Source organism: Emys orbicularis, chromosome 3 (genome assembly GCF_028017835.1).
Source record: "Emys orbicularis isolate rEmyOrb1 chromosome 3, rEmyOrb1.hap1, whole genome shotgun sequence".
NCBI lineage: Eukaryota > Metazoa > Chordata > Testudines > Emydidae > Emys > Emys orbicularis.
This window is the reverse complement of record NC_088685.1, coordinates 65154724-65178916: the sequence shown is the minus strand read 5'-3', so window position 1 is coordinate 65178916 and position 24193 is coordinate 65154724. Positions and strand designations below refer to the sequence as shown.

At 42.2% G+C, this 24193-nt stretch overlaps 1 protein-coding gene across 1 annotated transcript in view; it reads right to left on the bottom strand.

Annotated features, from left to right (window-relative positions):
- Window positions 1-22340, bottom strand: part of TTK (TTK protein kinase) — a 92432-nt gene extending 70092 nt beyond the window's left edge. The window contains exons 1-5 of the mRNA XM_065401817.1: window positions 22314-22340; window positions 21865-22006; window positions 21269-21494; window positions 17263-17369; window positions 4007-4150 (exon numbers count right to left, since the gene is read on the bottom strand). Coding sequence (XP_065257889.1) covers window positions 4007-4150; window positions 17263-17369; window positions 21269-21494; window positions 21865-22006; window positions 22314-22340 — 646 coding nt within the window. The remainder of the gene's footprint in view (window positions 1-4006; window positions 4151-17262; window positions 17370-21268; window positions 21495-21864; window positions 22007-22313) is intronic.
- Between the last annotated feature and the right edge of the window lie 1853 nt (window positions 22341-24193).

Genomic DNA, 24193 nt, shown 5'->3' with positions numbered 1-24193 from the left:
ATACTGTTTTGTAGTTTAAAATGATTGGTTATGGTATAGCTAAGCAGGACTCAAGTTTTACTATATAAACTGGGGTCCAAAAGAAAGTTCTTTGGAACCAACTCCAGGACATAACCCCAAGATCAGAGCTGCCAGACCTCAACACCCTGCCAAAAACACCGTGCAGAAGCTGGAGTCCCCGGATGACCTGATCCTGACTGGCCATCGGAAAAGGTTCATCTGCCTTATTGGGAGTGATGAGCATTGTATGCTTAGCATGTGCATTCTGTTTTGGTAACTCATAATAAATAGAGGTTAAGAATATTGCTGTGTAAGGCTCTTTCACTGATAAAAGACCCCACAAACCCGCAGAGTGTAGGGTTATGCCTTGAGCCCTTGGAACAGGGTAAAGGTGGGTACCCTAAGTGTAAGGTTACGCCCTGAGCCATAGGAAGGGGGTAACAGTGGGTGCCTAAAGTAAGAGGGTTACGCCTTGAGCTCTAGGAAATGGGTAAAGGTGGGTGCCCCTAGTGTGCACAGGTAACAGGGTTGTGGGAAGAAGAAGTTACTCTCCTTGTGCAGTAATGATGGCTCTTTGAGATGTATGTCCCCATGGGTGCTCCACTGTAGGTGTGTGTGCACCACTGATCGGAGAACTTCAATAGCAGTCCCTCCCGCATGTGCAGCTCCTCGCCCACTACAAGACTAGCCAGCATGCATGGGCATTTCCCTTTCAGTTCCTTCTCTCCCACAGAGTCCATTAGCAATACTCCGAAATAGAGGGGAGGACAGTGGGTCGTGGAGCACCTATAGCGACACACATCTTGAAGAACCATCATTACTGCACAAGGTGAGTAACTACTTCTTTGAGTAGCGTCCCTATGGGGCTCCACTGTAGGTAACTCCTGAGCAGTACCTATCACTGGAGGCTGGGACTTCGGAGTTGTGTTTAATATGGATGACAGCACTATGGCACCAAATTGGGTGTCTGTAGCAGAATCCCCCAAGATGGCATAGTGTTCAGCAAAGGTATGAGCAAATGCCCAGGTAGCTTCTCTGCAGATCTCTGATATAGGGATATCCTTGGAGATGGCAATGGATAAGGCGACTGACCTCATGGAGTGAATACGTATTGATGATGGGGATGTTTCTTCACAGTTGGTAGAAGAGCTTGATGCAGCCAGAGACCCACTTGGAGAGTCGCTGAGCTGAAATAGCTGCACCTTTTAATCTATTCACAAGGGAGAGGAAGAGTCTTGAGGATTTTCTAAAGGCCTTTGTTCTGTCCAAGTAGAAAGCCAAGGCCCTTCTCACATCAAGCATATGGAGGATGGCCTCTCTGTTATCCATGTGAGATTTAGGATACAACACTGGAAGTTGAATGAGTTAGTTCATGTGAAAGGCAGAAGACACTTTAGCGGTGAACTTCGGATGTGGTCCAAGTGTGACCTTGTCCGGGAAGAATACCGTGAAAGGGGGATGAGCCATCAGTGCCACTATTTATCCTATCCTTCTAGCCGAAGCAATGGAGATGAGGAACACAGTCTCCATGGAGGTGAGTTAGTGAGCAAGTGGCCATAGGTTCAAACGGTGTTCTAGTCAGCCCTTTTAAAACTAGACAGAGTTCCCATTGACAAGTGAGGAGGAGTGGGGGGCCCTAGGTTGCAGGAAGAGGTTCACTATGCCTTTGAGAAATCTCTTCGTAGTTGGGTGGCAGAAGACTGAGAAGCCTTCTACCTGTTGGTGAAAGGTTGCAATCGCCACTAGATGAACCTACAGCCAGCTAGTAGAAAGGCCCGACTTCTTTAAGGATAATAGGTAGTCTATACCAATGGCAGGGTAGACATAGCGGGGTGATTCCTCTGGGTTAGCACCAGATCTGAAATGGCTTCCACTTCTGGAGGTAGGTGTGACGACTAGTGCCCTTTCTACTGTGTAATAGCACCTCTTTTACCTCCTCAGAGCAAGATGCCTCTATGTGCTGGAACCATAAAGGAGCTTCGCCTTGAGTCTCAGGGTCTGCATGTTGCGATGGAGAGCGCATCCCTCGTTCTCTGACAGGAGGTGAGGAGTGACCAGAAAGGTCATCAGTGGACAGTCAGGTGTGACAGGTAAGGGTACCACGTCTACTTGGGCCAATTAGGGCAATCAGAATGATGTTCGCCTTGTCCTTCTTTAACTTCAGCAGGACCTTCATCAGTAGAGGAAATGGGGGAATGGCATACAGGAGGCCTTCGTACCAGGGAAGGAGAAGTGCATCTCCCAAGGAGTGATGCCTGATCCCTGTTCTGGAATAGTACTGGGGACATTTCTTGTTCTAGTGAGTGTCCGTCTGTTACCAGGATGGATTCTTTGCAGCTCAGACACTTCTGGAAGCCTGGGGAGTCAGGCATAACCTTGTTATGGGGGGTCCCCCCCACCGGGGTTGGTGGGTGGCAAACCTTTTCTGGCTAGCCTCATGGGGGTGAGTAGCCATGCGTGCGTGGGCAGAATGGACTGCTATTGAAATTCTCCAATCAACAGCATGGGGGCACACACACACCTACAGTGGAGAACCCATAGGGACACCTCTCAAAGTAGTAGTAAAACCTATGGTTGGACATGAGAGTGATTTAACATCTGGTGACTATGTAAAGGCCCATTTGTTTGCTAAGAGCCAGCATAGAATGTTCATTCAAATTCTAGCCTTTGGTGAGGACCAGTGGAAGGCTAAGTGGAGGCTTGCCCGCTAGAAAGGGGTATTTTCCAGGTCCTGCCTGAAGTTCCAGGAAATGGCCTCTTAAAACAACAGACACTGTAGGAGTTTGGGCTATCTGAAGGTGTCATTGAGACCAAGTCCAAAAGACACAGGACCCAGCAGCTTTTGAGAAGGAAATCTGAACTGGGATCTGCACTAAGGCTATCCTATGCTTGAGAGGGTAAACAGTGCACTTTTAGATGAACAGTAAATAAGCTCTTTCAAGGGTTTACTAGTAAGTAATAAAGTAAAAGTTCATTAACCAAGTCTGGAGTAGAGCTGTGCTGACTGGGTTTTCTCACAGTGGCCTTTGTAGAGTACCTACCATATTTATCAATGAGCACCCAGTTCCTGGGGACAAGGTCCTGGGAATAAGGGAGCGGAGTAAGGCGTGATAATATAAACATTTCCATGTGTGTAGTTCAGTGGTGCCAGCAATTACATGAGCTCAGGGAGCAGAAAACCTGTTTTTGTGATAAAGTGGCTCAAATTTGTATTTGTAAAGAGATGCAATTCCTATCCTAATCTGACTGGAATAAATACACTATGTAATCCAGACTGATCCCTTTCCTAGAGTTTAACTTCACTGAATGGAACCTCTCAAATGGAACCTCTTCAGCCTACGCGTTTTCCCCAAGCTCAACTGTTAGTAGTTTCTGGCAAAAGCGTCATGTCCCAAACCCTAGTACCTTCTCCACTAATATTCTCCCAATCAACCCTCTTATATCCTGCTTTGAGTTAACAAAATGCACCTGCCAGTTGCCCAGCAGTAAAGACCTTACATCTCTATGCAGGTTCCAAACATCTAACATCATGATGACTTAGTCTTAGAGGATTCTTAAGCAGAATCTTTGATTCTGCCATTCTATTACAATATTACACATCAGACAAGGAATTCCATCTTGGCCTTCTTAACTAGAACTAAAGGCACTACATCACTACAATTTTTTAAATGTTAGAATAAAAGGACTATCTAGGTATTTACATGGCCCTCACCAACAAATAGCATTCAAGAACCACAATAATTTATGGATTTTATCCTCAACACACCTATGAGATATGGAACTATGTTTCCCATTTGCAGATGAGGAATGGAGGCACTGGGTAACTTAAGTCAATTGCCCAAGGTCTGTGACCCAACAAAGAACTGAACACGGGTCTCAAATCTCAGTCCAGTGCTTTATTCTCTAGAAGATCCTTCCAACTATATTAGTACTGTTATTGCATCATTCAAAAAACAAAATGAATATTTAAGCTCAACTGCAACTTCAGAATACTGAAATGACTAACCTGTGAAGTTCTCTTTCTCTTCATCTGAAAGCAACTGCCTTTTCTGCAAGTGTAGGTTTTGTAGAGCAATTTCCAACATTTCTGGTGGAACTGCACAGCATTCCACAGCTTTTTGAAGAAGCTGTTTACACTTCTTTACATTTCCTAGTAAGCAGTAAGGGACAGAGACTTCATTAAAAGTTTAGTGAATACAAAAGATACCAATTAAACAAACAGGCAATATGCTCTTAAACTCCTTTTGTATTAGCATTTTGTCTGGTATGTGCTTTGCATTACCCTCTCAATATCAGCGTATTCCAAACCCACTACTGATTTTGTGCTCTCCCATTTATCACAGACACTGATTGCCCACCCATCTCATAGAGCAGAAATTATGACAGAGGAAATATGAAAAGCCAGCCATATTTTCACTTGAAGTTGTGTATTGCACAAAACATGTTTTGTGCATCAGCATCATAAAGGATGTCTACACAGTTGGCATTTACTCATCAGCTACTACTACAACCCATTACATTGTTTTATGTTCTAAAAAACAGTGGCTTTTTAAGATGTATTCCAGAAAAGAAAAGGCAGATTTAAAAAGTAATAAATTCTATGACGACTTTCTAGGTCTGATAAAAACTGTCTCTATAATCCCTGTAAATTTTGATTCATGAAGAGAACACAAATAGAAGCTGTGGCTTAAATAAACCCAGCAAAACTAGACAAGGAATAAAAAACAAAAGTGAGAAGTCCACTAAGGAAGCCACATCAGGAAAACAAAATTAAACAAAAACCACACACAAAGAATCAGAGATGAGAAAGAAGAATATTGTTTAATTAAGAGAGAAAGAGTTGTGCTCAGCATATTATTTCCACTTCTAATGAATAAATACAAGACATATTTAGTGAGTATATTGAAGTTTTTGCTAAAAACAGAATTTGCTTTAATATACATACATATATACACATATACATAATTATTATAAAATTGTGCATTATATAGACACACACACACACACACACACACACACACACACCAGGAAAAAAGCCTACCTTGGCCAAATTTCACCTGCCCTCCCCACTATCACTCACCCAGGACTAGTGTGAAATACTTAGCCTATTACTATTACCATTTACTCTGTTAATAGAAGTGGTAGAGAGCTGTGCTGTGGATCTAAATTTCCATATCCTGCTAATTACCTAAGCTGGGGGTTAATATGGGTCCACATACTGGAATTATTATTTGCTTGTTTTTAAAATTAGGAAATTACATCCAAAATAACCTACATTAAAAGAACATTAAGGTTGCAAAGTCAAGCAGTCACAAGTTCTGAAATGCCATACTTAAGGTTGTACATGCAGCCTTAATTTGCCCCTCTGTGCATGTGCATTATGATACAGTCTTTAATTATATGTTCACTACTATTTTTCCCCCCCGAGAACTCATGCCTGATTCAAGTGAATGGATAGTTATTCAAGATTTTTTATCTTCCTCTTTCAGTGTGTGGCCCCAGGCTTTATTAACTGCAAACCATTCAAACCCTGCATTGAACACAAAATTAATTTCCTCTCAGGCGTTTCTATGGTGTTTTCACCATAGTATTCAAGAGTTTCACAAACACTCATGAATTTTTTTCCACAACACCGGTGAGAATAGGTTATATTATTATCCCCATTTTGCAGATGAGGAATTGTGGCACAGAGAGATTAAGGTCAAAAGTGTCCACTAATTTGGATGCTCAGTTTGAGACATTTAAGTCCTGATTTTCCAGAGTACTTAGTACTTTTATAGCACTTCATATGCTCAAAGCACAGCTCCACTTAACTTTAATTGAAGTCATGAATGCTGAGCACCTCTAATCTGTCCCCTTCTCTCATGTTGGGCACCCAAAAAATGAGGAACATAATTAGGGCCAGCTCCACAACAGGACTCGGGTGCCTAACTGATACTTTAGGCAACACAAATATCCTCAAATCCCCCTCTCAGCAGCCTCCTATTTTATGTTCCTAAAGCTCATGCTTCAGGGCTTCAGTTGGTCACCACTTCCTTCACCACTCCAGTGCATTCTCAGAAGTTTTTGGTCTCCTTCCTCTGAATGAGATGAGAGATGGACATGGCTGGAGATAGAGCCCTGGACCACCTGGCAGTGTTCCGAGGTAACACCAAGCGTTCTCTCTCTCTCTCTCTCTCTCTCTCTCTCATGTGCTTAGCTGGCTGGTTCTTGCTCACATATCTAGGGTCTAACTGATTGCCATACGTGACGTAGGAAAGGAATTTTCCCCCAAGACAGATTGGCAGCGACCTTGGGAGTATTTCACCTTCTTCTGCAGCCTGGGATATAGGTCACTTGCCACAATTATCTGGGTATATCCTAATCAATTCCCTGCCATTACAAGGGTCTCAGACATTGATGCACTTCAGTCCCTCCTATTCTCCGCTTGTGGCACATAATAGTTTAGTTTCCTGTGGGCTGTAATATTTTGATCTAATTCTGGTTGTCGGGTTTAGCAAGCAGATGTTGGTGGCCTGTGATATACAGGAGGTCATACAAAATGATCTGGTGGTCCCTTCTGGCCTTAAGCTCTAAATTTCCACCAGTGGCCATTTGCACAGCTGCCTCACTGTAGGCACCTGGAAATCTCCCACATTTAAACCCCAGCAGGTTCCCCAAAGGAGTTACACTGTCTATTGCATCTCCAGGACCAATTCCAGTAATTGTCTGGAGCACATCTAAGCCCACACAAAGCAGCTGGAGGAGAGGTGGTGGTGCTGCCCTTTTATAAACTTTCAGGCCAGTGGTTATGGCACTTACCCAGGCTCTGGGAGACAGGTCCAATTCAATATGTATTGGAGCAAGGGGACTGGAATCTGGGTCTGCCATCTCCAAGATGAGTACCCTAACCACCAGCCTAGTCTCTCTCCCCCTTTCTGGCCCAATAACAGTGGAACAACTGCTACAAGAGGGTGAGAGAGACCTGTCCCAGAATACCCCAAGCCCCAGAGGTTAGGGCAATCATCTGGGAGGTGGGAAACAAATTCAAATTCATTCTCCACATCAAGCAGAGGGGGAAATGGAACAAGGTCTCCCAAATCCAGGGTGAGCAGGGCTAACTTGGACTGCTGTCTGCTCAGCTTGCTGGCCTTTGTGAATCCCATTCTTAGGCACCTAACTCTTTCCATGAATTGTATAGAATGCCTCAGTGCCTCACTCGGAACTGTGGATTCCACTGGGTCGCAAGGCACCTAAAAATCAGCTGTTCTAGCTCACAATTAGTGATAACTAGTAAAAATGTGATTCAAGTGACTTGCCCAGCGGCACAAAGGAACTCTGTGGTAGAGACAGGGATAGAATCCAGTTCTCCAGGACGACATCCAATTACCTTAACCGAGAGACCATTTTTTCTCTTTTAACAATGCCCTACCTCATTCACTACACACTTTCCAGCTTCTTCAACTAATAAGGCAGGGGTCCTACAGACAACAGCCTCATACACTATACAACCCTGATTAATGCCCACATTAATTTCTGAGCACTGAATAAGATGGGATCCTGTGAGGGTCAGGGGGTACAACTATGTGACCATGCTCTTAAAAATCTTTCATAACACATACACACAAGGGTGTCAAATTAAGGCTGTATGGGCAACCTTAATTCTAGCATTTTCTACTTTTGAATGCTTGACTTTGCAACCTTACTATTCGGAGCTGGGTATTTTTGGAAGTAGTTAGTATTCATGATAGGAAACAACTATAGCATTTACAAATATTCAGTAAGTCTCTGTAAATGAAGACAAAGGAGGAGAAGGAGCTGTTGGGGCAACTAATTAAGTCAGTCAGTGACCAGGCATAATTATTTATCACATTCCCTCACAGCCTCCAGTGGCTAGAAAGAAGAATCTAGTTCTCTGTAAGCAGAGGTATACGTAATGAGAAAGTCTAGCTGACTCCTCTAGGGGCCACTGTGACATTAAAAAAAGGAAACAAGAGTCACTGCCAAGTACTGGAGGCAGTTTCTCCAGGAGGAGAGGAACATTTAGAGGAGCATAAAACAAAGCAGTTGGGTAATATGTCTTAATAACAAGGGAACTAAGTTACAGGGAAGCATGGGCTAGAGATCAGAATAAGAGAACAGAACAGACAAGGAGGGGTGCCTGTGAAACTGAAGACACTGATTAACTTCCTCCAAGAAAGGCTACACTTATTACATTAAGTGTTGCTAAAATACATAAATTCCTTTCCCTTTACTTTTCCATTTAATTAAGTTCTGTAATTACTTCAGGAATTTTGTTTGATCATAACACAGGTGTTTCATAAGCCACTCTTTATTAAGACATGCTCCATAGTATGATACAGTTTGAAAACCCCTGCTATCGTCTACCTACAGTAGTTTGTAACAAAGTTGTGACTATAGACCCCAACTATACAGAGTATGCAGGAGCATCGCACTGAGCACAGACCAGCAATACCAGTAAGTACAGATGTCATGGGTTTAGAGACTGAATACAAACCTGATGAGAGAATCTCTTTCCATAAACACAATTTTTATCCACTCTGGATATCAAAAAATAGATATTTAAACATATTTTCCTTTTATAAAATAAACCTGAATAAAATTAAATTTGAAATTATGACAACCTATGTTAAGCCCTAATCTATTAAAATCACTTAAAAAAATAAAAAAGTACACTGCATCTTTGAGCCCCTCAAAAATGTTATTGGGTTAAAAGGTGCTGCTGTTTTAATTATATACAGAATTGAGGGAACATTTCAACTTGTTAGGTCAACACAAGCTTCATAAATATTTCATAATGTCACATGCTGCATTAAGTATCTGTATTATTTTCCATCTTTACAACAGAGAGAATGCTCTAGACATTTTTCCAAGTGTAAGTACTTCCAGTTGTTATCGTATAGACAAGCTTTAGCTTTAATTACTTTAGGTTTCAGTTTAGCTAGCAAGTACCGAGAGAAGAAGTTACTCACCTTGTGCAGTAGCGATGATTCTTCGAGCTGTTCCCCCAATGGGTGCTCCACTGTAGGCGTGTCTGCATCCCTGCGCTGCTGATTGGAGAACTTTAGTAGTAGTGTCCATTCAGCCGACGCATGCGCTGCCCCTCGTGCTCTGCCACGAGGCTAGTCAGCGTGCACGGGCGAACCCTCCTCAGTTCCTTCTCTACCGCAGAGTCAACGACAAAAACTCCAAAGTGGAGGTGAGGAGAGTGGGTCATGGAGGACCCATGGGGGGAGGACGGGGGCATCTCAAAGAACCACCGTTACTGCACAAAGGGTGTCACTTCTTTTTCATAGAGTAGTGTGCCAATGGGTGCTCCACTGTAGGTGACTCATGAGCAGTGCCCCCTACTGGGGCTTCAGAGTTGAGTCTGTTATAGCACTGTGACACTGAATCTGGTGTCTATAGCAGAGTCCCCAGGATTGCATAGTGTTCTGCAAAGGTATGTGAAGATGCCCAGGTAGCTGCTCTGCAGATTTCTGATATAGAGATATCCTTGGAGAAGGTGACAGAAGAGGAGACCGGTCTCATAGAGTGCATGCATATTGAAGATGGGGGTGCTACATTACATATCTGGTAACAGAGTTTGATTCAGTTCAAGACCTATTTGGAGAGTTTTGAGTTGAAATCACTGTACCTTTTGACCTATCTGCAATGGAGAGGAAGAGTCTCTGAGATTTTCTAAAAGCTCTTGTCCTGTCCAAATAGAAGTCCAAGGCTCTCCTCACATCAAGCATATGGAGAATGGCTTCCCTATTATCCTGATGAGGTTTGGGAGAAAAGGTTGGAAGCTGAATAAGTTGGTTCATATGAAATGTGGAAGTCACCTTGGGAGTGAACTTCGGATGTGATCTAAGTGTAACTTTGTCAGGGAAGAACACCGTGAAGGGAGGATGTGCCATCAGAGCTGTTATCTCCCCTATCCTTCTCGCCGAGGTGATGGCAATCAGAAATGCCGTCTTCATGGAAAGCTGAATTAAAGAACAAGTGGTCATGGGTGATCTGGATGATGGGATGGATTGCACCCTCAGCAAGTTTGCGGATGACACTAAGCTGGGGGGAGAGGTAGATATGCTGGAGGGTAGGGATAGGGTCCAGAGTGACGTTGACAAATTGGAGAATTGGGCTAAAAGAAATCTGATGAGGTTCAACAAGGACAAGTGCAGAGTCCTGCACTTAGGAAAGAAGAATCCCATGCACTGCTACAGGCTGGGGACCAACTGGCTAAGCAGCAGTTCTGCAGAAAAGGAACTGGGGATTACAGTGGATGAGAAGCTGGATATGAGCCAACAGTGTGCCACTGTTGCCAAGAAGGCTAACGGCATATTGGTCTGCATTAGTAGAAGCATTGCCAGCAGATCGAGGGAAGTGATTATTTCCCCCTATTCGGCACTAGTGAGGCCACATCTGGAGTACTGCATCCAGTTTTGGGCCCCCCACTAAAGAAAGGATGTGAACAAATTGGAGAGAGTCCAGCGGAGGGCAATGAAAATGATTAGGGGGCTGGGGCAGGTGACTTAGGAAACTGGGCTTATTTAGTCTGCAGAAAAGAAGAGTGAGGGGGGATTTGATAGCGGCCTTCAACTACCTGAAGGGGGGTTCCAAAGAGGATGGAGCTATGCTGTTCTCAGTGGTGGCAGATGACAGAACAAGAAGCAATGGTCTCAAGTTGCAGTGGGGGAGGTCTAGGTTGGATATTAGAAAACACTATTTCACTAGGAGGGTGGTGAAGCACTGGAATGGGTTACCTAGGGAGGTGGTGGAATCTCCATCCTTAGAGGTTTTTAAGGCCCAGTTTGACAAAGCCCTGGCTGGGATGATTTAGTTGGGGTTGGTCCTGCTTTGAGCAGGGGGTTGCACTAGATGACCTCCTGAGGTCTCTTCCAACCTTAATCTTCTGTGATTCTATGGGTTCAAATGGCAGTCTAGTCAGACCTTTTAACACTAGATTGAGCCCTCAAAGCAGCAACTGAAGGGCAGCATCTCTTTGGTTGCTGGTAGGCCATACTAGAACTACGGGAGGCCTGTTGTCTTTGAGCCTGCCAGGAACCCCAGTATGGCCATTGCCATGGGAAGGGACCCAGTGGTTGGTACCGGGCTGTCCAAACCAGAGACGTTGTGGATCAGGACGACGATATGACTGAGGTCCATAGTGAAATTAGGCACCTTTTGTAAGGTGAGAAGAGTGGCAGGAGACCATGTCCTCTTGCTCACTTTCTGATGCGGAACACGAAAAGAGTGGTGTGCGGTAAGAAGTCATCAGCAAGTCAAAGGTTCTAGGTGAACTCAGTTCCGGGGCCCTGGTACTGAGCAGAGGCAAATCTGGTGCATCAGACACCAAAAGATCTGTCATGCACCAGAAGTCCAGTGGTGATGAAGGGATCGGTACCAGTGGTGGTTGTAGGTGCCAAGAGGCCTGTACCGATGCGGTTGGTGATATGGACCTGATAAGTATGGTCTGTCGGCGCCTGGAGTACCACAGGTGGTACTGATGTCGATGTCCATACCGAAGGAACCTTCCCCGGGGCGGATTTTCTGTGTTTGTTGCACCCTGATGGTACTGATGCTTCCTTGTCTGTGCCCATTGGGTCCATAGGCAACCCGATGTGCACTGTCAGGAGGGTACAGTGAGACCACTGGGTACCGGATTTAGATGGTGTTGGTGGCGATGGTAACGATGATACTGATCGAGCGGGGAGATCGTTTTCGGCTTGATCCGGGCTCGCTATGAGAATTCAAGGACCTTTCCTTAGAGGCTTTACATAAGTGGCTTACAGGCATCTCCTTGAGCTCACCTTCCTTGGAAGTAGAGGGTTGTGGTGAGGTCTCCCTCCGCTGATCACGTGGTTGAAGGGCTGACTCCATAAGTAGGAGTTTTCTTCAGTTGCGGACACAAACCACACTTCTGTGGGATGTTTCTCTCTTCCAGGCAGCAAACTCAGTGTGTTCATCTGTCACTGGGATAGATTCCTTGCAACTGAGGCATTTCTTGAAGCCTGGGGAGCCGGGATATGCTTCCATGCTGATGACAAGATCTGCTCAATAACGATCCAAAGCACTGCAGTCTGACGCACATTCATTTTCATCATCTGAGTCAGATGCCACCAACAGAAGGTTGATTTTCTGTTTCCGTGGTTCGGGTTCTGTAGTTTCTGCATCATGTTGCTCTTTTAAGAATTCTGAAAGCATGTCTCACATCTCTTCCCTCTCAGATTTTGGAAGGCACTTCAGATTCTTAAACCTTGGGTCAAGTGCTGTAGCTATCTTTAGAAATCTCACTTTGCGTTTTGTCAAATATGCAGTGAAAGTGTTCTTAAAGTGAACAACATGTGCTGGGTCATCATATGAGACTGCTATAGCATGGAATACATGGCAGAATGCGAGTAAAACACGAGCAGGAGACATACAATTCTCCCCCAAGAAGTTAGTCACAAATTTAAACAACACTTTTTTTTTTTTTTAAAAACAAGCATCATCAGCATGGAAGCATGTCCTCTGGAAAGGTGGCCGAAGCATGAAGGAGCATACGAGTGTTTAGCATCGCTGGCATGTAAATACCTTGCAACAACAGCTACAAAAGTGCTATGTGAACACCTGTTCTCTCTTTTAGGTGACATTATAAATAAGAAGTGGGCATAAATGTAAACAAACTTGTTTGTCTTAGCGATTGGCTGAACAAGAGGTAGGACTGAGTAGACTGGTAGGCACTAAAGTTTTACATTGTTTTGTTTTTGAGTGTAGTTATGTAACCAAAAAAAATAAATCTACATTTGTAAATTGCACTTTCACGATAAAGAGATTGCACTACAGTACTTGTATGAGGTGAATTGAAAAATACTATTTCTTTTGTTTATCTCTTTTAAAGTGCAAATATTTGTAATAAAAAATAATAATATAAAGTGAGCATTCTGTGTTGTAATTGAAATCAATATATTAGAAAATGTAAAAAACATCCACAAATATTTATAATAAATTTCAATTGGTATTCTATGGTTTAACAGTGCAATTAATAGCGATTAATTTTTTAAATTGCGATAACTCATGCAATTAACTCAAAAAAAAGTAAACTGCAATTAGTTGACAGCCCTAGTAAAAATTAAGAATCTGAATACATGTATGTTAAGCTATATAATTGCTTAAATGAATGTTTACATAGTGTCATCCTGGTTAGCAACGAGTCCCAAATTTAGTATAAAGGTTATATTAATTTCAAATAAACATGTCTGAATACCAACAAACGAGAATGAATCTTTAAGAAAGGAGTACAATGCAAAACAAGATTAAAATCTATGATTAAATCAAGGTTTCCTGCTTGATTATTTAAATCAAGATAAATATCAGTGATTTAAGTCAAACCACCGTGCACTGAACCCTGGATGGTTGAGACGATACAGCAAAAAGAAAAAGCAGCATCTTGAGAATTAAGTCATTAGATTACCTGTAAATAAAGTTATAAGATTGACAAGCCAGTAACAAGGAACTAGTTTTTTACAAATGTGATTCAATTAAATTCACATTCATAGGTTTTTAGGTCATTTGTGCAATAAAATACTTCTAATCTGTTGTACTTAAAAGTTCTTACTTTGAAAAAGGAGAACTGTCATCCAAAATTCTGTGTTTATTGCTTCACTTACTTTCCAGATGAAAATTTATTTAGTTCAGAAATAAAATAAGAAAGCAACCTTTCCTGTATGTCAGTCCAGAAAACTCAACGTCAATCTGAAAGTTTTTTCTGACTCACAGGATCACCAAACGTGTGCAGAATCTTTATTTGGAATTTATCTAACAGTTTTATTCATAATAACCAAACCAGAAAATAATTTGGCTTAGTTTTACCCGTGCTAAAAGGGCAGGAGTAGTTTAAAACCAAACAGACCACGTTTAGCACTAAAAGGGCTAGGGGACTGCTACCTCCCTATATCTTCATATAAAAAGGTTTTTTCTCTTCCAGCCTCCTGTGGCCCACAGATTGGACTGGGCAGACTGAAGGAAGAGGGTGCACCACCATGAAGGGCAGCACAAACCCTCCTTGAAGTACCCTGTGGCACCGTGGAACTGCACCAACCCTCTCTCAGGGCTATGGCTGAATGCCATAAAAGCCTAGTTTAGCCCAGAGTGAGCAGATTATGAATCAGAGTACTCCTGGCGAGCCAGAGCAGTTGAGTGATGTTTTTATCTTTAAAGAAAGTCACTTTTCAGACTAGGACTGCATTTTCAGTAGGCAAATGGATGCTGTAACGTAAAAAACTCTTGTATGAAAACATCCCATAGCCAAATGATATAATCAAACAGGTGGAGTTGGTAGATATAACAGTCAATATCCAAATATTGGATCCACTATCCAAATAATCCTTGACACCATTTTTAATTTCTGTAATTCACTCAGATTCTATTATGAGCAAAATATAAGTGATGAGTGAAATATAAATAACAGTAGCCTTGACATTAATATCTTATCTATTGCAGAGCCATTTGTACTCATTAATGTGTGCAGTAATTCTACAGATATTGCCAGCATTCCCAAAATAAGGTATAAGGTCTTCACTTTGGTTTATTTATTATATAGCACCATTAGTGTGCATGGCACTTTGACAAATCACCCTGCCTTGAATATTTTACAGTCCAATTTAAAGAGAAAAGTAAAGTGAGGAAGTTACATCATTACACAAATGCACATTTTTTTTCTTAGATGCAGGTGGCAACATTAGTAAGACAGAGAGTCTCCTGTCAAATATTACAAATGGTAGCCAGTCTGGAGTGAGGAGTTCCACACCAAGCCTTCTCACTATTGAGAACCTCCAAAGCTTAAGAAAACTTATGGTTATTTTAGCACTTTGCCAAAATGTATCTGCCTGATGAGACACAGTAGGTTATATTACTATGTTGCAGAACACGAAAAATAAATGCTGTGATGCACATATATATAATGGTTGTCTAGCAATGACAGGAAAAGGAGATGAAAGGAGAAAAATGTAATGGGGCCTAACCAGAAGTGGGAAGATAATTCCTTCCCTAAAAATAGCAGCCTATCTACCTTAAGGCCTTCTGAGGCAGGATTCACCTAAAAACTGATGAAAGTCTGCATCAGCTCATGGTTGTCTGGTGCAGTCAGTACTCCTTGTACAAGTTGTAAACAGAGAGGATTATGGGTAGGGTGCTTTGATTTAAATCAGTAATTTTAATCTTGATTTAAATCTGCAAGCAAGAAACTTTGGATTTAATCATTGATTTTTATCTTGTTTTGCGTTTGTACTCTTTCTTGTCTTATAGAAAGGTTTGTTCTCATTGGTTGGTATAACATGTTGACTTGCAACTAAAAATAGCTTCTTCTGTGTAGGAAAGACACCACCTACATTTCCACTAGAGCTTATGCCCCCTTCTGGGCTAAAAGAGGAAGTCTGCTAAAGAGAAGGAGAAAAGTAAAGCGGTGTAGAGGCCACCTTCCTCATCCCATCCACTGGAGCATCTTTAACCCATGGTTTCAGATCCAAGTAGCTCCTGGGAGGGTGGCAATTGAAATTGGAGGAAACAAACATGTGGATATCAGTGGTAAAGTCAGAGAGAATAATAAGACGACTTCCTCTTGGAGGGAGTAAGCCTTTGGATGGATTAGAATCCAATTTCACTAGCCCATCTAGAAGTTTAGGTGGCCTGAAACCTGGGTATTTGAGACATGCAAGACTTCTTCCCAGATGAGCAGGGGGAATCCTTTAAGAGCAGTTTCCTCTTGGTTCTGCAAATTCAGGTACACCACCACAGCTCTATTTTCCAACATGGTTTGGACATGGCTGGACAAGGTAATTCTGGCCCAGCCATAGATATCAGGAAAAAACTCCTCTCCTCCACCCCTTGCCTGCCCCCCCAAAATTCACAATTGTGAAAAAAGAAACAGAAGAGTCAGAACTAATTTTAACTGCAGTTACCTTGACTGTAGAAGAGTTAGTTTTGGATCTTAGCTTGCAGAAGAACATGGGTGGAATTGGGTCCAATCAGACTTATACTTCACTGGGTATTTGCTAATGAAGAAGGAACAAATTGAGGACTTAGCTTCATTTGAAAAGCTGGAGTGGAGAGGTTTAAGACCTCCTTGAGAACTGAAACTAGGCCGCCACTAAGGAACCTTGTAAGGAAGAACAAGGAGGCAGATCTTAGATTAAATTTCTCCTCCCAGTTAGATCCTGTAGGCTCTCTACAACCTTGAGTGAAAAATTTCAGGATGACAGTAACTAGAATGATGAAAAATACTGTCTCATTTTACAGAGGCTGTTGACTGCTAAGGAACTGAGAACAGTTTGTATTTCCATTAGCCACTAATAGCTGACCTGGAGATGCCCAAACATAGCTGCTCACACATAGTTTGAAGGCTCTGCTTTTCAGATGAGAATCTCAAAATGGACACCCTCTAAAGGAAGGTAGATGATTTCAATTCAGAAAACATGACCAAGTCCCATCTTGGTCATGGAAAGAAAGATTCTGGTAGATTTTATGGAGATATCCAAGCAGTGGTATGCACACAAGAACAAGGAAGCACAGCCTGCCTTGGCCATTTCTGAAATAAGGAGACTGACCAAGACATGTTGCAAAAAACATCTCCCTCTAAAATAGCTAACCTGCCTCTTTCTGGATTTTTTTTATTTCAGTTGAGAGTTGTTTAGAAGTTTGTCAGAAATATTAATTATGAGTTAAAAAACTACAGGGTGTGAGGGGAGATGATTGACCCAAAATACTTTTTGGATTGGCTGCCCTGTGCTTGATTGAAAGATGAAGACACTTCTTTGTACTGGTGGAAAAAGCTTCACAGAAAACTCAAATCTTTACACACATTAACCATTTCCATAGAAAAGTTTTGTGTGGACAAGAATCATATCTTGGACTTCTAGGCAGTGAAGCAGTATTAAGAGTCTCTCCTATGAAGCTATACTAGAATATGTTGGAAGATCTGCTTTCTCTAACGATATGGATTATGTAGGCTTCAGTAATCAGTCCTAAATATACCATATTCAACAGAACACACTTTCTAAAACAAATCTGAGACCCATATTCTACTAAAAGAAAAAACCCACACTTTTCTGAAGGGAAGAAACCAGGGCATTTTAGATCATATGGAAGGAAAAAATACTTTCTAAATTCTTAATTTTCCTGATTAAGTACCTACTACACAATATTCTATTTTCTTAATATATTAACAATTATACTGATTTTTTTAAACAAATATAAAATAGTGAGGCAAAAGCTTCCAACATTAGACAAACTTCCACATACCTTGTGACAGTTCGAATTGTGCCAAAGCTACGTGCACGAAAGCAAATTTCTTACAGTTCAATCTGGCAAGATGAAACTGGTCACGTGCCTCCTCTGGGTCTTGAAAACTGTAAAATAGAACACAGACTTATGTAGAGAGGAAAAGCTGGAAATGAAAGAGTAAAGGAAATTTAAGGGTAGGGTTCCATATATTTAGTGATGGACAAGGAATCTACTGCAAAATTCACCTTTGCCACAGTACTGCCCTCCATTAGCTAAACAAAAATCTTTCTACTCCTCACAACTGTTAAAAAATAAATTAAACAAATGTACACTGTTTCCTTGAGTCTGCAGGAAGACAAAGAATAACAGAGGTGTTAACAGCCCTAGTTAGTATCAGTGAGGGTATTCTCAAACCTGAGGAGGATAATTTTAACTATCCATACTTTTTTTCTTGCAGATAATTTTAGCTGAAAAAATTAGCTAATATACTTAAACCACACACAAACCTCCACCATGTGTGTAAGGTGCTAAAACACAAAAGCCTCCAGCTTTCCCCTAACTTATGTTTTTGCCACTATAAAAATTTGCAGTGTACCAAAAATATTAGAATGAGGTGATAATGTGAAAAAAATGAATACAACATCAAGACACAGGAGCTACTATATTAATTGAATTCTGAAATGAATCTGTCACAGAATTTCCAGTCTGCCACAAACTGTTGCAGAATTCAGGGATTTTGCCACAGCAACAAGGTCCAGCCTCCCCAGACATATAGGGGATTTTGTTTTAGGGACATGGCCAAGGTTTAGAGATCCTCCTTGAAAAATACAAATTCATATGTACCTCCTCATACTTAGCTTTAAAGAACAAGAAGGACGGTGTTTAAAACCTGATGAAGGCACAGCACTAGGGTAACTACTAACAAACTACTTAAACTATTTAACTAAATAACTAAAGGGTACTACTGAGCTAAAACTATTTACAAAACACACAGAGAAATCTTGCCGTGGCGCAGTAAACAAGGGGGGGAAAAGGACAATGGAACGCCAACTCAGTTCCTTGTCACTGCCCGCTGCCTGTGGTGGTAGGATGCAGAATGTCCACCAACTTATGTGGGTTTTCTTGGAAAAGTTTCACCTGGATTCCCAGGGAATTAGCAAGAGTTCATTAGCAGGATGCTTATGTTTTAAAATCATCTGGAATAGGTGAAAATGAATCAGGACACAAGGCTTCGTCTAGTGATGCAGATGAATTGTTGGCATATAAAAAGGAGTCCTCAGCCTCCAACTCCAATGGTTGTTGCGCCATGGGTACTGAAAGATTGGGTACCTGGGGCAGGTTGTTACCAAGTCCTGTACTAGGCACAGGACCTTCTACGTCAATGGGATGCACTGAAGAGCTTTGTCTAGACTGCTCTAGGGAACCCGATCCAGAAGCTGGCGGAATGTCCCACGGGTTCCCATGCGGCCATTTGTATGTATGGTACTGTGGGGAAAGAGGGCAGGCAGGCACCTGGCAGACAGCCAGGGTGATCTCTCTCTTGATCTGCTACTGTATTGATGACTATGATGTGCTAGATTTTGCCACTGAAGAACGAGTGGGAGCTGGTATAGATCTTCTCTTCAGTAAAGAGACACACAGCTCTTCCTCTGAATCCAACAAACAGAAACAGTAGTTCCTGTGAGATGTAGCTGTATGTACCATCTTCAGAACTGGTACAAGAGGTTTAAGCCTCACTGGTACTGCATGTCTCGAAGTTGGTACCAGAGATTTCCTGACCATAGAAGTTAAGGTATCCAATGGGATTGGTATGAAGGAGGGGAGCCCAATACCAAAAAAAGGCACTAACTGTGGTACCGACTGCATGACTTGAGCAGAATGTCAATATTCTGCCATAGTAGACTGTTTGTACGGATTCCCCCTAAGTAAGTTCTTTGCCATTGCATCAATTACTGCTGTCATCGGTACCAAAATTGCTTGTGGCAGTGCTGAAGTTGGTGCCTCAACTAATAGTCTCACCTGTGCTGGCCTCGATGTTACCTCAGCAGGTACCAAGTCGATGACAAGGCTTCCTGTAGAAGTCCAACACACTCTAACCCTTGCTACACAATGGTTCCCTGAAGACTTTTTTACAGTGTCCCAAGTGCCCTTTAGAAGAGGAACCCTTTTTTGCTTTTGAAGTCAGATTTCATCCTGAGACTGACTTGTGGGTCTTACAAGGTGTTCTCGGAGAAGGAAAACACTTCTTCTCCAGTCCCAGAATCTCTGACCACACACAGCAGGGAAGTCAGAAAGAGCCATAGGAGAACCACTTGAGGCCAAGAGAGAAGTGCTGGGTCCGGACAACACAGGTCCAAGGAGGGACGCATGGCACACTCCATGAGGTAATCTCTCAACCTAATGTTCCTGGACTTCTGGGTCCTCTTTTTAAAAGGTCTACAAATAAAGCACCTGTCTCTAATATGTCCCTGGCCAAGACAAAGCAGGCAGCAGGTATAAGGATCACTAACTGGCTGAGACCCTGCACATGAAACAGTGCTTGAAACCAGGAGACTTGGGCATAACCAAGCTCCTGGTACCAAGGAAAAACAAGCTTGGAAAAGGAAACATAAAAAACCTTTACAAAAACAGAAATAAAATATTGCCAAGGGGGAAAAAAAACCATGTATAACCTAAACTATTATTTACAATATGAAGAAAAAGCTTTCCCCGGGGAAAAACGGAAACCTTGAGCAACAGTCCACAGACAGCTCCACAGGTAGTAAGAAGGAACTGAAGAGAGCGTGGGAGCAACTCCACCCTTTACACCCTCAGCTTGATGTATGAAGAAGTGAATAGCACATGCGCTGCCCTGACAGGTACCACTAAGGAAAACTCTGGCTAGACATACTAGTACACTAGACACACACAAAATAGACATGTGCAGTCTCTCAAAGAAGAACCAGCCCTTTCCACTCTTGTTTCACTGAGAATAAGTTAACGGAATGATCTTTAGTTTTATTTTATTGGGCAAAGTTATATTTTGGTAATTGACTTGTTTTTCTTACTGATATGACAGAAACAAAGACAACAGTGCCTCTCATTCTGGAATAGCCAAGGGAGCAGGCTTGGATAAATCCAAATAATGTTTTTTCTGAAAGATCCATTACCGTTAAATACTGAGACGTAAGCTGTGTACCGCAACACAAAAGTTATGGCAAGTGGATTCTAAAATTCCAAAGAGGGAAAAAGCATGTTTTTTGAGGTGAACAGGTTAAAACACAACTAAGCATTATTACCCATAATACAGAGTTGAGGTGAAACTTGTTAAAATTACATGTTGCCTACTTTTTTGGTATTCCACACAATATTTAAGTTTTTACAAAATTGGGGTGAAAGGGAAGGGAAGAATGGGAGGCCTCCTCATATCATTTTCAACCTCCCTCACACATACAATCCAAGTAAAAGAAAATTATTTTTAAACAAGTGTTATTGAAAGTAACGTAACAGACTAATATTTTGGTGAGATGTGGTGTGCTCCCCCTCCCCCATCCCATCCCATCCCTATGTGTTAAAAATAAGCTGATCAATCATACTCATCGGTATATAAGAAAATATGCCATCTGACGTCACAATAAGTAGGTTTACATTAGTCACTTATCCTGCACAAGCAGTAAGTTTCTATTGGTCCTAGGTGCCCTCTAAATACACCTCTACCCCAATATAACACGACCCAATATAACACAAATTCGGATATAATGCGGTAAAGCAGCGCTGAGGGGGGGGCGGAGCTGCGCGCTCCAGCGGATCAAAGCAAGTTCGATATAACGCGGTTTCACCTATAATGCGGTAAGATTTTTTGGCTCCCGAGGACAGCGTTATATCGGGGTAGAGGTGTACAAGTTAAATAACATGAATGTTAATAGGAGTATTTATTTGCCCTAAGGGCAAGAGAGATTTGTTAATAGTGTCTATTTTGCCATTAGTAAAATTCAGAAGTCCTCTTTTGGAGTTTTCTTATTGTAAATTGGTGATTAGTACTTACGCTTTCAACTCAGCAAATCTCACTAGGATCCGAGCATAGTTCTCATTTTGGCTGTGTTTTTCTGCAGGTAGTGCAGCAACTGCTTGACTGTAACGGCCAATCAATCTATTCAATAGACTAATATCAGTCTGAGGTATACCCTTTTTTTCCAGTTTAAGCAAGAAACTCAGCCAGTCTTCTGGATTATTTGCAGTCATCATAATTTGATTAACAGTGCCAGAGTTATCTAAGAAAAATAAAGCAACAACAACCAAATACATTCTTAGATTTATGGTTATAAAGTAATATATATACACACGCACACACACAAACGTGAACACTAAAAGAAAGGGGGAGAAATTTCAATATTTGCAAAAAAATTCTAAATATGAGTAATCTACAAACAAGTGCAGTTACTGAAAGAAAGGATCTAAGCAGCATTATCAAGAGGAGCTGAAATTTGTCACTTGTTTTGGGCATCACTTTTTAGTCTTAAAAAGACTAAAAAGAAAATGCTGAAATAGATTAAACTGTTTTTGTTTAATAGTTCTCAGACTAGCTGACTTTAGCATCAATTGCAGTAAGAGTGAAAATGCAGATTAACAAAAAAAACATACCTGTTGTATCAGCTGAGACTTTAGTAAAATTAAGCTCATCAGTAACATTATCTTCATTTTTATATTTATTTTTCAGGTCTCTGACTCGATTCATGATTGAAGCAATTGTCAGTCCTCTTTCGCTTAAATCCTCCTCCTCCATCTCTAGACACACAGATAAAAGACAAGATAACTACTGCAGAGTTCTGTTGAAGTCAAGGTTCAAGTGAAAGATTCTGTAGCAGATACCAGTTTACACATATATCCCCTATGTACTTGCTACCTTCTCGTAACGATCTTTGGTCTTGTGTTCGGTCTCTCTTTTAATCTAGGTTTTCCAGCCTTAGTTACCCCAAGTTCCAATTTTCAAAGGTGCTGAGCATCCACAACTTCAGCTGAAGTCTTTGAGAGCTGCAAGTACTCAGCACCTTTGAAAAAAAATCAGGCTTTTAGTCTTACTTTCCTCCTACCTTCTTCCCACAAGGAGCCCTAAGCATTCAGATCCTGATCTAGACACTCCTCAAATTCCTTTGTGCTGGCTGCTACAGTGTCTTCTTTCAATTATCAAGGCAGCAAATGCTACAGAATCTGAAGGCTCAAAGCTCTTTGAGGATCAGCAAAAATGATCTTTGTTCTACCTAGAAATGAAAGGAGACAAAAGCAGGGAAAAATCAAAAGGGTTACTGGCTAGGAAGATTGGGAATCTTGGGACATACACCTCTTCCTCGATATAACACAACCCGATATAACACGAATTCTGATATAACACGGTAAAGCAGTGCTCCGGGGGGGTGGGGCTGCGCACTCCGGCGGATCAAAGCAAGTTCGACATAACGCGAACTTTCACCTATAACTTTTCACGTTTCACCTATAACGTGGCAAGATTTTTTGGCTCCCAAGGACAGCGTTATATCGAGGTAGAGGTGTAATTGTAAAGCTTTCTTGTATAGGGTGAGGTTAAGAGAAACTCAGACATATGTACTCTATACCCCTTCACAGCCACAACTATTAATGAGGATTCACAGAATAAGATAAACAAGTTGGATTACTAAATTTAAAAATTTAAAAATACTCATAAAACAACAGAAGAAGCCCAGTCACTTAGTTTAGCTGCACAGAGCTACAATATGTGAAACACAGAACTGAGGATAACTCAAAGGCTTGTGATCCACAGAGAAAGCAGTGTTGCAATATCACAGGAAACAGGGATTCAGAATTTGGTACAGAGACGAAAGAAAACTGTTAAAATATAAGCCTTTGTACAGACAGCATTCTTACAGTGACTAGTCTGTGTAGGAGGACAAAGAATGCCAAGCAGCACACACATAAAAGTTTCAGAGGGACATAATCAATTCAAGGAGGGTATGTCTACACTGGCAGAGTTACAGTGCTGACAGGCACAGTGCCGCTCAGAAAGCGCTGAAGGGAAACCGCTGTTGTGTGTTCACACTGTCAGCTGCCTGCGCAATAGCGTGTTCACACTTGCGGCACTTGCAGTGGTATTCAGAGCGGTGCACTCTAGGCAGCTATCCCAGAGAGCATCTCTTCTGCTGCTAAGAGTTGTGGGAAGGCGGAGTGGGTCACCGCACATCCTGGGTCCTGTCCCAATGACCAGTAATGCACTGCTTCGCATCCCAGCAATCCCTGTGCTGCCATCCGCATTTGGCACCATCTTTCAACGATTTGTGTACTGCGCGCTCTGCCTCTTCAGTCTGCAGGAACGGATCCCGCACTGTTGACCAATATGCTGCTCGCTCTCACTAATACATGACGAGTGGCAGTGGAGTTATTAAACTACAAAGGCAAGAGAAGTTTGACATTGATCTTGTCACGCGTAGTAGCTATGACATGAGATTGCTTGTGGCATTCACGGAGGTGCTGACCACAGTGGAACGCCGCTTTTGGGCTTGGGAAACAAGCACTGAGTGGTGGGATCATATCGTCATGCACGTCTGGGGTGACGAGCAGTGGCTGCAGAATTTTCGCATGAGGAAAGCCACATTCATGGGACTGTGTGATGAGCTCGCCCCAGCCCTGCGGCACAAGGACACAAGAATGAGAGCTGCCCTGTTGGAGAAGCGCATGGTGATTGCACTGTGGAAGCTGGCTACTCCAGACCACTAACCAGTTCGGAGTGGGAAAGTCAACCGTTGGACTTGTGTTGACGGAAGTGTGCAGGGCCATTATTCGCATCCTGCTCCGAAAGACCGTGACTCTGGGCAATGTGGGTGACATTGTGGATGGCTTTGCACAACTGCGGAGGGGCGATAGATGGCACGCATATGCCAATTCTGGCACCAGACCACCTAACCACCGAGTACATTAATCGGAAGAGGTATTTTTCTATGGC